At 42.1% G+C, this 13,067-nt stretch overlaps 1 protein-coding gene across 1 annotated transcript; it reads left to right on the top strand.

Moving 5' to 3' along the window:
* Positions 1-305: 305 nt before the first annotated feature.
* LOC311501557 (synaptic vesicle glycoprotein 2A-like) lies at positions 306-10,316 on the top strand. Its single transcript, XM_084563443.1, has 12 exons — positions 306-1,187; positions 1,814-1,994; positions 2,399-2,550; positions 3,094-3,227; positions 3,326-3,415; positions 4,315-4,422; positions 5,255-5,343; positions 5,439-5,603; positions 5,688-5,821; positions 8,544-8,750; positions 8,843-9,002; positions 9,851-10,316. The coding sequence occupies exons 1-12, from the start codon at positions 578-580 to the stop codon at positions 10,032-10,034; spliced, it is 2,214 nt and encodes a 737-aa protein (XP_084419569.1). The 5' UTR covers positions 306-577; the 3' UTR covers positions 10,035-10,316.
* The last annotated feature ends 2,751 nt before the right edge of the window (positions 10,317-13,067 follow it).

Genomic DNA, 13,067 nt, shown 5'->3' with positions numbered 1-13,067 from the left:
GTACAGATTATTTAATAAATATAAATTAAAGCGAGATAGAAATTCAATATGTGCTCTAAAACCACATTTTCAGTCAGACCAATGTCATGTGACATAGTTCATTTGTGTTGCAAATTTCATGTTATAGGTTTAGACTAATTGTTTTGTGTGGAAATAATTCTATATAAGTAGAGTGAGTTGAGATTTCCAATGCTGGTTTGTTTTGAAGCCCCTATGAATTAGTTTTCAGCCATTTCATATAGTCAGTTTTCATTTTGGTAGTTCTCAGTGATCAATGAGGCCTATATCCATAGGAAGCAACAGTGATCCATGCGTAATAAAAGGTCACCAGAAATATACATTGATTCCCTTGATGACAAAGCACCGTTTCACGAGTCCAATAACTACACACTTGACTGATTATAAAAAAAAACTCATTTACACTTCTGTGTTCTCCTCAGACATAAGAAGAGCCTGCTGAGACTTGGGAGTCAACTCTTCAAATCTGTGAGGTGTATCCTGAACAAGCCCCAGCGCGTTCAGTGGGGCCTCTCAGCTAAACCTTTGACCTCTTTTGCGTCTCCTGCACCTCTTTAAAATGGAGGACGGCTACCAAAACCGGACTGCCTTCATAAAAGGAGCCAAAGACATTGCCAAAGAAGTCAAGCGGCAAGCCTCCAAGAAGGTGGGTCGCTCAGTGGATCGGGTGACCGACGAGTACAGCAAGCGCTCCTACAACCGCTTTGAAGAGGATGACGATGACGACTACCCAATGCAGGGAAGCCAGGATGGAGGATATTACCGCGGAGACAGCCAGGCGGCCAATGACGACGAGGGTGGCCACAGCGACTCCACGGAGGGCCACGACGAGGACGATGAGATCTACGAGGGCGAGTACCAAGGAATTCCTAGGGCTGATTCGGGCAAGGCTAGTCTGGCCGGAGGTCCGGGATCGGTGAGAGCCGGAGAGCAGCCGTTCACAGACACCGGGGCGTCCGAGGCTGCAAGGAGGAAGGACCAGGAGGAGCTGGCTCAACAGTACGAGACCATTTTACAAGAGTGCGGTCACGGGAAGTTCCAGTGGAGCCTCTACTTTGTGCTGGGTCTGGCACTCATGGCTGACGGCGTGGAGATCTTCGTGGTCGGTTTTGTCCTCCCCAGCGCTGAGAAGGATATGTGTCTGTCTGAACCCAACAAAAGCATGCTAGGTAAGACTCCTTCTGTTCTGGGTTGGCAGTTTTTATGATGCATTTTCATCTCCCTTAAAACATAATGCTGTCCAATATTCTGCTTAACGTTGACAAAGTAATGACTCCGTATCCAAGGCCCGATCCAACACACTCCTTCATGCCATAGCCTTTAAATCTCTTCCAAGAACTATTTAAAACACTTAAATGAGTCACGCTGCTGTCGTTCTTGGCAACATGTTCCCTCATTACACTTTTGAGTCGATGCCACATGTACATCCCAGAAATACTCGCCAGAGCGTGAGATCGGTGTTAAGCCTGTGGAGGTTTTCACCACTAGTAGCACCATGCAGGAATGTATTTAACAAAAGCGTCAAATCACAGGTACACACAAGTGATGCAATACACGTTCCCGCTTGGTTTCATGCTACTAGACCGGTCCGTGTGGTGGTAATGCAGAAAAACAAAGCAGGTGTTGATTAAAAAAAAAGAATACTATCTTATAAGGAGAATTACATTGAGCATGTTTTTCAGACCATCTGTGTTTTGGTGAATAACACACATTCTGCAGGAAACTCTCAACAAACAGAATCTGGTATATTTATTTGATAAATTCCCATTTCCCGTGCTCTCTCTCCTCTCCACAGGTCTGATTGTGTATTTCGGGATGATGGTCGGCGCTTTCCTCTGGGGAGCTCTGGCCGACCGGATAGGCCGTCGGCAGTCTCTCCTCATCTGTCTGTCCATCAACAGTATCTTCTCCTTCTTCTCCTCCTTCGTCCAGGGTTACAGCACCTTTCTGTTTTGCCGCCTCCTCTCCGGTGTTGGGTAATTGCAAAAAAAAAATAAAAAATGTAGTAACTTTTAGTGTAACTGCACCATTTTAAGTTTTACAAGGCACGGAACATGATTATTATCCAGCACGTAGAAAAGTATTTGAGCATTGGTTTAATGAGCCAGCAAATTGAGAAGCTGATATCGTTCAGGTTTGAGTTCAAATAAATCACTTTCCAACTGGGTTTCTATGAGTTTCCTTTGCACCCTGGTGAGCATAATGAGATGTACCCACCCTGAAAGCCAATACAGAACGTGAAAGAGTTGGAGATTCAAACTGTGGTTCCTCCAGTAGGTTTTTATTATATATTGCTTTTTGGGGTTATTAAATGTGAAATAAATGAACGCACCTTGTATATTTAAGTCCACAACTCTCGTCTGGTTTCTGGATTTTGCAGAATCGGTGGTTCTATTCCCATCGTGTTCTCCTACTACTCTGAATTTTTGTCCCAAGAGAAGCGTGGCGAGCACCTCAGCTGGCTCTGCATGTTCTGGATGATTGGGGGAATATACGCCTCCGCTATGGCCTGGGCCATAATCCCACATTATGGTGAGTACAGTTATCAGATTAATGAAAGTATTAAACATGGTAAAAATGGTTCATTTTGCTGCTCATGAAATATTAAGGCTAGTTAGCTTAGCACTAACATAAGAACAAACTGCTAGCCCAGCTTTATCGAAAGATAAATAAAGGTGTTAGCCTTTATGCTAGCCTAAGCTAACTGGCTTTTGGCTTCAGTTACATGTGAATGTAACACACATCAAACTAAGAGTGAACACACAGTTTGTAGCTTAGGTTTTAAAGTACTGTGAGGTGGTTCGGGATGAAAAGCAGACTCAAGCGGCTGGAAAACATCTGCCCAGAGACTGCACTGAGACTGACCTCTGACTCCCCTTCAGGGAAAAGGAAATAAGAACATGGTTCATATTGTGTCACATCAAATTAAATAAGGCGGTGTGTGTTTGATCCTAATGTTTTTATTGATTTGACTCATATTTAGAGGACACAGAGGAGGTTACAGGCTCTAACCATTGCTACGTTTAAGGTCATTTGGTTGTGTCTTGTTGTTTCTGATTGCTTTTTTCCTCTCAGGATGGAGTTTCCAGATGGGATCGGCGTATCAGTTCCATAGCTGGCGCGTGTTCGTGTTAGTGTGCGCATTTCCCTCTGTTGCTGCCATTGCCGCCCTCAGCGCCATGCCAGAGAGCCCACGCTTCTATTTAGAGGTCAGCAGATGTGCTTGTACACGGTTAGCCTCCGATGGTATCTGCTAAATAATCACATAGAAACAACACAATCTGTTTTTTTTTTTCTTTTTAAACAGAATGGAAAACATGACGAAGGCTGGATGATTCTGAAGCAAGTTCACGACACAAACATGAGAGCAAAGGGATACCCAGAGAGGGTGTTTTCTGTGAGTATCTCTGAGACAGCAGTGATTTGTCATACAACAGGGGTCACTGACCATATGGTAATTGGCCACCAGGTCCCCTAGAAATCAGGTGTAAGCTACACAAGCATAAAAAAACATATTCACGTTCACATAACAACACATGGTCAAAGATAAAAAAAAAGGTATCACAGACAAAGAGAGAGAGCAGACAGTGTGAGTGAGCTTAAAAGTGAATGAAGAGAGGGAGCGGTGTTAGTGAGAAGAAAACAGTGGATCAGAGAAATAAAGCAATATTCGCTGATAGTCTGAAAACGGTTTATAGGTTCTAAAGACCAAATTAACTCCCCACGTCTCAGCACAACCCAGCAGGAAGGGTTTTATGTGAGTGCAGCTGAAGGACACACTTCATCCTGTTTGCTGCGGGGCTCTGAGTGTGTTGCTTAGCTCCGAACTCAGACAAACAAACCCACAGACCTGTATGTCTTTATACATCCGTGATTTGCTGTGGGAACAAAATATAAGCAAGAAAAATACAGGCAGAGGCCACCATACGCTCGGGTACAGTCGGGTGTAAATGTGCCTTGAGTGGGATTACTTTTGAATGAGTCTGTAGATTGTGTTTAGAAAAAATCCTACCTTCAGAATGACACCTTTGAAGAAATTAGCAAGGATCAGCACAGGATCAGCGACTTTAACTTATCGGGAAATGTTAAACACGTCCATGATTGACATTTTTGGGGGAAAAACCGCCGCTGTTATTTTAAGTTGTTACTGTCTTTGCCATGTCCTCTACCTCTGACTGCGTTGTCTGCATGTAATGTCCTCTCCGATGGACAGAAAACAACAGGAGGTATCGTTTTGTGGAAGCGTTTCAGTGCTCCAGCCATGCCTCCGAATGAATTGCTTCTCTTTGATCCAAGGTCACCACAATCAAGACTGTGAAGCAGATGGATGAGTTGGTGGACACTGGCACCGACACTCCAGTCTGGCAACGCTACAGGCTGAAGATTATGAGCCTCTCCAAACAGGTGAGTGAAAGTCTTGGGGTTAAAAATGTAATTTACATGTGGCATTTATTTAACCACAGAAAGATGGGCCCTGTGGTTTCGCGCGGGATTTGTTTGAATAACGGGGAGACTTGTTGCTTTGCAGGAAATTCTGAACTACAGCTGAGCCTTAAGCCAAGTTTTAAAAGTGGACAACAAAAGGGTTTTCCTTAAACCTACAGTTATTATACAAGACTTTCCAGAGCTGAGTCATTTTACAACTCAAGGCTGCCTTTAAGAGGCCTCAAGGGAGCTGGCGTTGGTGGAAAGAAACAATGGGGATGTAAACATTGGTGGGATCAAGTGTGAATTATCCTCTTGAATTTGAATTATGCTACACAAACTCTCCGTTTGTGAACAAACATTGGGCATTTCTTTCCCCAATTACTGTCTTTTCTACGTCTGTGCATAACTGTGGGGTTATGTTTGACTTTCCTGTGTTTAAACTCGTGTTTTCATTGCGTATTGTGGCAGCACCACCGTTTTGAACTTCACCAGCTTTGTGCCTGACATTAATTTTTCATTCAGCCTACGTTCTGCTCTACGCCTACACCCTCCACCTACGTCTGAATCGCCCTCTTGTTTGCCATCTGCTTGATGCCTGCCTCCTGAAAATAAGGCAATAAGAATAAGACAACAAGAGACAATAAGAGTTGAAGCCCTGAAGTTTTAGTGTTAAAACTCAGAAATCTGTATCACAATATCATCTAATTAAAAAAAGCATATGCAATGTGTGTCAAGCAGTGTAATAATTGGAGAAATTCTTTCTTTCTTGTCATCAAAAGTTTTGTTTCTTGTTGTTCACATGTCGCAGATGAAGAACAACATCCTTGCCTGCTTCAGCCCCGAATATAAACGGACAACCTTCATGCTCATGGCCGTCTGGTTCACCATGTCTTTCAGGTAAAGTGAAGAGTCATAAAACCTCCACTGTTCCATACATCACACTCCCCTTTTAGGGCTTATTTCATCCGTCTCTGCTTTTACGACTTTTGCAGCTATTACGGCCTGACGGTGTGGTTCCCAGACATGATCAAGTACATCCAGAAGCAGGAATACGATTCGCGCACGAAGACCTTCTCGAAGGAGCGAGTGGAGCACGTCACTTTTAACTTCACCCTGGAAAACCAAGTGCACCGCCAAGGATACTACTTCAATGACAAGTAAGTCGTTTTGTTTGGTGTTCCCACATTCAGTGCCACAGCACAGAACATAAAAACATAAATATATATATATCCTCTTCGCAGGTTCTTTAACCTGAAGATGAAGTCCATGGTGTTTGAGGACTCTGTGTTTGAGGAGTGCTACTTTGAGGACATCACATCCACGCACACCTTCTTTAGAAACTGCACCTTTATCGCAAGTTTGTTCTATAACACAGGTAAATATGACATCTACTGTTACAGATGAAGTTTAATTATCCAGATGAAACTGCAACCTATGTACCCTGTTCAGTTTTTGCTGAATGACTGAAGTTTAGTCAAGGTAGTAAAACTAGATTTTGACATACGTCCCCTTTATAAGACCTCAAGATTGAGGGATTTGACTTTTTTCTTTTTAATGTTGCTGTTTTCCCCCAAACAAATCCATAATTAATCAAATTAATTATCACATAACAAGCAGAGGTCATCGGAGGTAGTTATTAAGTTGATAATTCAGCCGTGAACTTATCTGTTTTTATTTTTTTTTATCCTCCAGTCTTGAAACAGTGAATAAGGCGAAGGTGAATAAGTGTGATCTGAGAGCCACATGTGGAGTAGTCAGCTGCAATTGTCCCTAACGATGCTGATATATACCAGAGAGAGGTCTCAAATCCTGTTTTTATACATTTCCTATCAAATAATCTTAATAATTTTCTAGTTTCAGCTTCTCGGCAGATACAATAAAACAGTTTAGGAGGAGAAGATGAAACACCGTTGCTCAGCAGGCTTGCAACCATAGAAACATTCTGCTGCGGCGTAACCCGGGGTTACCAGCAACAGAATGTTCTATGGTGTTGCCGTAGCGACATAAACAAATGATAAGAACCAGCGCCTTGTGATTAAGGAAAAAAAAAAAAACATATGTAAGCGTGTGTCGAACGGCTGATCAGAACCGCAGATCTAAATCCTGTCTGTGCGTGGAAGACAGAGCAGTTTCAGATCTCCATTTGGTTATATGACATTTGCTGTTGAAACTGTGCAGCCAGTGTGGTTTGAATTTCCTCTTTAAATCAACGTGTCACATTCAGACCTGGGAAACACATCTGAGAGGCTAAAAAGGAACAGTTTTTCTCTCTCTGCTAACACGTCCAACTTGTGAAAGATTTATTTTGGGTCAGTCCTTCTGCAGCAGTAACAGCCTCTGTCTTCTCCTCTCTGACGCCAGCGAGGCATTCTTTTACGGTTGTGTCATTTGTGCATCTCAAATTTTAAGATCGTTCAGCGCTTTTATGCCTGACTTCAAGTGTTATTAGTTATTGGTGTGGAAGCAATTCCGGCCGTGTCATCAGAAAATCCAATTATGTCATCTGTACGGTACGTAAAATAAAGTAAGAGGCCCCTCCTGACCCTTATTTTCCTGAAGTGTGTATATGAAGACATTCCACGAGACAAAACTGTTGTATTGGATGCTGTTTACCATCTGCCTAAAAGGAATTTTGATTAAAAACAGACACTGGTGGAGCGAGCTGGCTACGGTGAAGCCGTGGCTTCTTTTACTTTAGATGATTTATTCCTTTTATTCTCGTTTTGAAAAAAAATTATGTGAGGACGTGTAGGGTTGGTCTGGGGCACTGTGAGGTCAGACAGTCTTCAGCCAAACCCTAACCCTCCTCCACATATGGTCACAGAATACATGTGATATATGATGTAATCTATTATATGTTCTTTGATTTAGTCTGGTACATCCAAACCCTTGCCATGTTTAATCACAAAATGTTAGTTACGTTAATTGGCACCATGTAAATCTTTCCCTGAGTTTTAAATCTGGTTTCTGGGACAGAGACTGAGGAGGCTACAGCAACTATTAGTATGTGGAGAAACAACAAAACAGTGGTTACCAATGTAACTACGGTTCTATGAATCCCCTGCCTCCAAGGAGGAATAAAACAGAGTAGAAAAAGGTTTGAAAAATAAATTCTGTGTTCAGATGGAGAATTACAGTCTATGAAATACAGCAGTTTATCACTGGTGAGACTTTTTTAGAAGTTGGAGAGTCCTTAAAAAAGGGAGCGACCAAATAACTCTGTGCTGTAGCTTTAAAGGGAAACTACTGTTTTTTACAACCTGGACCTTATTTCTGGCATAAAATACGGTCGTTTACTCACCCATATAACTTTTGTGTAATTTGTATTCCTTCGGGAGATAATTAGATCAGCGTATATCCATGTAGTGGGAGTGACTGGGGCACCACAACACAGCCTCTAAATAACGCATTATCTGCCACGAAACTCATTCATTTCACCAATATGATGTCGTCTCTGAGCGCCGCGTGCACCCGCGACGGTCGGTTTGTTTACCTGTAATTTGCTACTGCTACGGTTCGTCCACACCTTAGAATCGGAACAATATTCAGCCATGTTGCAAAAAAAAAAACTAGCAGTAGAAAATTACAGGTAAACAACCGACCGTTGCGGGTGTGCATGGTGCTCAGAGACGACATCATCCAGGTCAGAACACATCATCCAGGGTCTGTAGGTCAATCTACAGACCCTGGATGATGATAACAGCTAATTCCAGACTCAACGGGGAATAGCACTAGTGTATCATAACAAAATATTGGTGAAATGAACGAGTTTAGTGGCAGATAATGCGTTATTTAGAGGCTGCGTTTCGGTGCCCCAGTCACTCCGACTATATGGATATACGCAGATCTAAATATCTCCCGAAGGAATATGAATTACACAAAAGTTATATGGGTGAGTACACGACCGTATTTTATGCCAGAAATAAGGTCCAGGTTGTAAAAAACAGTAGTTCCCCTTTAAATGAAGTCAAATACTAAATTATTTTCTTCATCAGGAAAACCTGCAACGGTGTTTTTCAGCGCTGAGAAGTGTCTGCTGAACCTCTTTATTCTTCCAGTATTACAAAACAAAAACTTTTCTCTCTTTCCCTTCTCAGATTTGTTCAAATACAGGTTTATCAACTGTAAACTGATCAACAGCACGTTTTTTCACAACAAGGAGGGCTGCATGCTCGACTTCAGCGACGACTTCAACAATGCCTACATGATATACTTCGTCAACTTCCTCGGCACGCTCGCGGTGTTGCCTGGCAACATCGTGTCCGCTCTATTAATGGACAAAATTGGACGTCTAAGGATGCTGGGTAGGCTGAATTCAATAAATGCAGATAACTCACTCACAAGCGCGGAGGATATTCAATTTAACGTAATCCTCCTTCCTCTTTCCGAAAAACAGCGGGATCCAGCGTCATATCTTGTGTCAGCTGTTTCTTCCTGATGTTCGGCAACAGTGAGTCGGGGATGATCGCCCTGTTGTGTCTGTTCGGGGGCATCAGCATCGCTTCGTGGAACGCCCTGGATGTGATAACAGTCGAGCTCTACCCCTCGGATAAAAGGTAGAGCGGCTGTTGATGCTTTTCTCAGGATGTGTTACATTACATAGAGACCTTACTGTGTTGTACATTACTGTTTTAGACTTCTGAAGTAGTGTATATCCTTTCTAAAATTTGGATTTTGGGAAAAAACAACTATACTGTAGCTTTAAAGGCAACCCCTGTAAGCACCCCTGAATCCCACTTTGAGGACCTTCCCTCCATTTTAATAATTTAGTAATTCCAGTGTGGTTTTAAAATAAAATTTAAAATGAAATTCAGTGCTCAGAAGCATGACCTGAATTTTCGTCCAGTCATCAAACAACATGGACTACATCTTTGCATCATTCTGCATTTTATTTTGTAGGATGGTTTATTTTATTTTAAACATTCAGGTCCCTTAGAACAAAATTTTCCTTATGTAAAAGCAATAACATTAATATTTGCTCCAAAACCGGATTGCTTCATAAAAAAAATGGGTAAAAGTGAAGGAAGTCAAGTTGCGTTCAATGACACCTAGTTATAGGAACAAATAGACTTAACGGACTCTATTTTTAAGTAAAACCCTTTGACAACCTTTTCTGGTTTGATTATTACAAAGAATTGGTTGTGTCTTAATAAGGGAAGCTTTCTTTGCAGATTTTATTTTTATTGTCGGTACAAAAATGTTCATTTCTGTCAGGTTTTATTCAACAACTGCAACAATATCATTAAAATTACAATGATAATGTAGTTTTAAAAATGTGCATTCCTATTTCTACTCATCTGTACAACAAATTAAATTACAATAAAGCAGTAAAAGATCAAGAAGAATAGTTAAAATCTCTGTTGCAGAAACTCCTCATTGACTTTGTCTCCTTTCTTGTTTTCAGAACCACAGCGTTCGGCTTCTTGAACGCCCTCTGTAAATTGGCAGCCGTGCTGGGCATCAGCATCTTCCAGTCATTTGTCGGCATCACCAAGGCCGTACCCATCTTATTTGCTGCTGGTGCACTCGCCGCCGGCAGTTTCCTCGCAACAAAGTTGCCTGAAACAAGAGGCCAGGTGTTGCAGTAAAGCCGTTGACCAGCAGTGGGCAGCAGAGTACAGCTGAAGTGTGTGTTAGACAACGAGAGAGCCCGATCATCCCTGAGAGCTTCAGCGCTGCCCGTCACACACACCAACAGAACAGAGTGCCATCCCCATTGTAAGCCCAGAATCCTTTGAAATGTGGATTGCACCATTCACAGTCCATACAGATACACAGTGATTAAAAGAGAAGAGCACACAGATGTAGAAAAAGATACCTGCACCATGATACCACCTGATACATCTGTAGTCACTTTATTTCAGCTGCTCTGTCAGGTATTGTAAAAAAAAAAAAAATCTTACAGGATGATGTGGTGTTGAGGGAAACGTTAGCATAAAACATCCGCAGATCTACAGTGAAAAGACAGAACGGTCAAATGAAGAGATGAGACTGAAAAAAAAAAGCCATTTCTGGGGGGATGAAGAAGGTTTAGTCCGTGTATGTGGTCATGTTTCAGATATGATTGCAGTGCTTTTCTTTCTCGTCCGTCCTCGACCTCAGTGATGACTGGCTTACCGTGCTGCTGTTTGCTGTGACGTTACTGGTGCAGTTCAGTCCACATTCAGACCACTCATTGACGTGTTTTCGTGAAAGTTTTTTCTCACCCTGAAATCATTTTCAGGGTGAATATATTTTCCTGTAAAAACGCCCATGACCCTTGACCACTGCCAACGACTGAAGCCAGACCCGCTGAGTGCTGTTATTCTCTGCCAAATACTGTTAAAACATTCCAGTGGGTCGGGATTTATTCAGAAACAAAGCCTTTTGTCATTTTTTTGTCCCTGAATAACTCCTGTACTTACTCATAGCCTCGAGACGCAGACAGGTGACGATGCATTTCACAGGATTCTCTGTTGTAAATGGGAACAGTTTGGTCCAGTTCCTCAGTGTTCAGTGTTAAACTAATGTTTCCCCCTCCCCGTTGTGTCACGATGTCCACGAGCGCAACACAGGAACGACTGTAGGACGGATTTTTGGTCAAGAGAGCGGATACTGTGGTGTAATATTTGCAAATGAAATTAGTCGTGCGAGCATGCAGTTGCATGTGTGTGTGTGTGTGTGTGTGTGTTGGGGTGTGTGAGGATGCAAGGATTGTCTGATTTAGTCACTTGAACTCCTTCGTTTCATGCAAATCAGAGACGACATGCGGATCATATTTTTAATCAGGCAAGGCATATTGCGCCTTGCAGAACAGTCCAGCTCCATCACTTACACATAGTTGTATAAATTAACCTCACAAGAAAACTGTGTGAAAGTTCGTTCTAAGATCCACTTTACTAGCTTTTCCCAGGGCTTTCAACTGTGCCTGTCAGATGCAGTATCCTCATGTGTCAGGATGAATGAAAGCTCCTTGAAAAATCTCGTTAAGTGGACCTTGAGAGTTAAGAGCCATTTGGTTGTTTTGCTTGCGTTCAAAGCATCTAAAAAAGTCACAACAACAGTTCATTATATCATAAGCACAAATCAAATGGGACCAAAAGACAAAGAAGAAGAAGTGTGACTGATCAGGCGGTGCAGCAAAAAAAAGGGAAACACAATTTAATTTCAAGGGCTGAGTCATTCATCCATTCCTGCCAGAGAAGGGGAAAGTCTTTAAGCGTGCACAAGTACGTACTAAAATACATGCAGTAACTCTGATATGAATTGGACAGAGCCTAAAAGGAAATCCTTATTTATACATATCACTGTACTTCAGATCATTTTCCAAAGGTGTACATGAATACGTGTGCTGACAATCAGTGAGTGGGAGGACGGTGTGATGTTTTGACCTAAAAGAATGTCCTCTGGATTGCATGCATGTCTTTTAGAGCTGTTATCATCTCCCCGAGAAAGTTAAAAAAAAAAAAGCTCAGCATAAAGAGACGAGACACGGGGAAACGGCCTGTCTTCCTCTATTGTTACACCCGTTGTGCTAAGCTAACCTAGCCGCCTGTTGACTGTAGCTCCATTTTCAGCAGAGATTGGTATCAGTCTCCTCATTTACGGTGTATATCTTCAGTGCTGTCGAAATCTAGATTCTGAGGAACAGACCTGTTCAACGAGTGTGTGGATGCACGTCGGCCTGCTTGTGTGTTTGTGTGTGTGTGTGTGTTGACTAAATCGTCTGTCACATATTTTTCTACTCTTTTCTGTTGCAAAGTTTTCATCCCTGCGTTGAATTCAGCTCAGCTGGGGACCATGGGATATATTAACACGACAAAAAAGCACGAATCCAACAATATATGCAGTATAGAAATGAACGCGTTGTTCTTCACAATAGCTCTTTTTGCTGATCAGTCTTTAAAACAAACCCCACGTGAGGTAACGTGCAGCCAGCTCTTCTGTTTAGAAACTGATCGTGAAATTCACAAAGATTGGCCTCCCCCCTCCCCCGCAGAGCCTTCTGTACTCAACCGATCGTGACGCATGTTTGTATCGTATTGTCTGACTTCTTGGACGTCCTGTATGCCAGCTGTTTTTGTCTAAAGCAAGAACTAGTGTTTTCATTGTTGTATGATGACATAGATTTGTTGCTTGCAGTGATTGTTCTTAATCAAAGTGGGGTTAAAATTGGTGAAACTTGAGTATGTGTTCTGAAAGTAAGTTAGTGGTGACTGTGCCCCCTGTTTACCTTTTAGACCCAGGTAACTATATATATATACATATATATATATGCCTGAATTTCTGAGGAGGATGCTTGTAATCATGCAGTGTGTCTTGTCACAGAGATGCAAGACAGCCATGGCCGGATAAGGGGCAATAAGTGAAGTGAAGGGAGTCAGAAATGTGCATAGATGGCGTACGTATTTGATTGGTTTACGCGAGTCCGTATAAAAAAAACGGGGGAAGCGTGAGCAATAAAGTGGAGGCTTTCCCCAAGTCTGAGGAAACAGGAAGTCAAACGGACCACAGTTTATCAACTCAAAGAGCGCCCTCTGCCAAATTGAAGCTCCAGCAAAATGTAAAACTGTTTAATGTTACTATGTGTAGAGTTCTCATTCTATATATATATTTATATATATATATAAATATATATACAT

The sequence above is a fragment of the Chelon labrosus genome, assembly GCF_963514085.1.
Source record: "Chelon labrosus genome assembly, chromosome: 16".
Classification (NCBI taxonomy): Eukaryota; Metazoa; Chordata; class Actinopteri; order Mugiliformes; family Mugilidae; genus Chelon; species Chelon labrosus.
The sequence above is the reverse complement of the archived record's forward strand: the minus strand, read 5'-3'. Positions and strand labels throughout refer to the sequence as shown.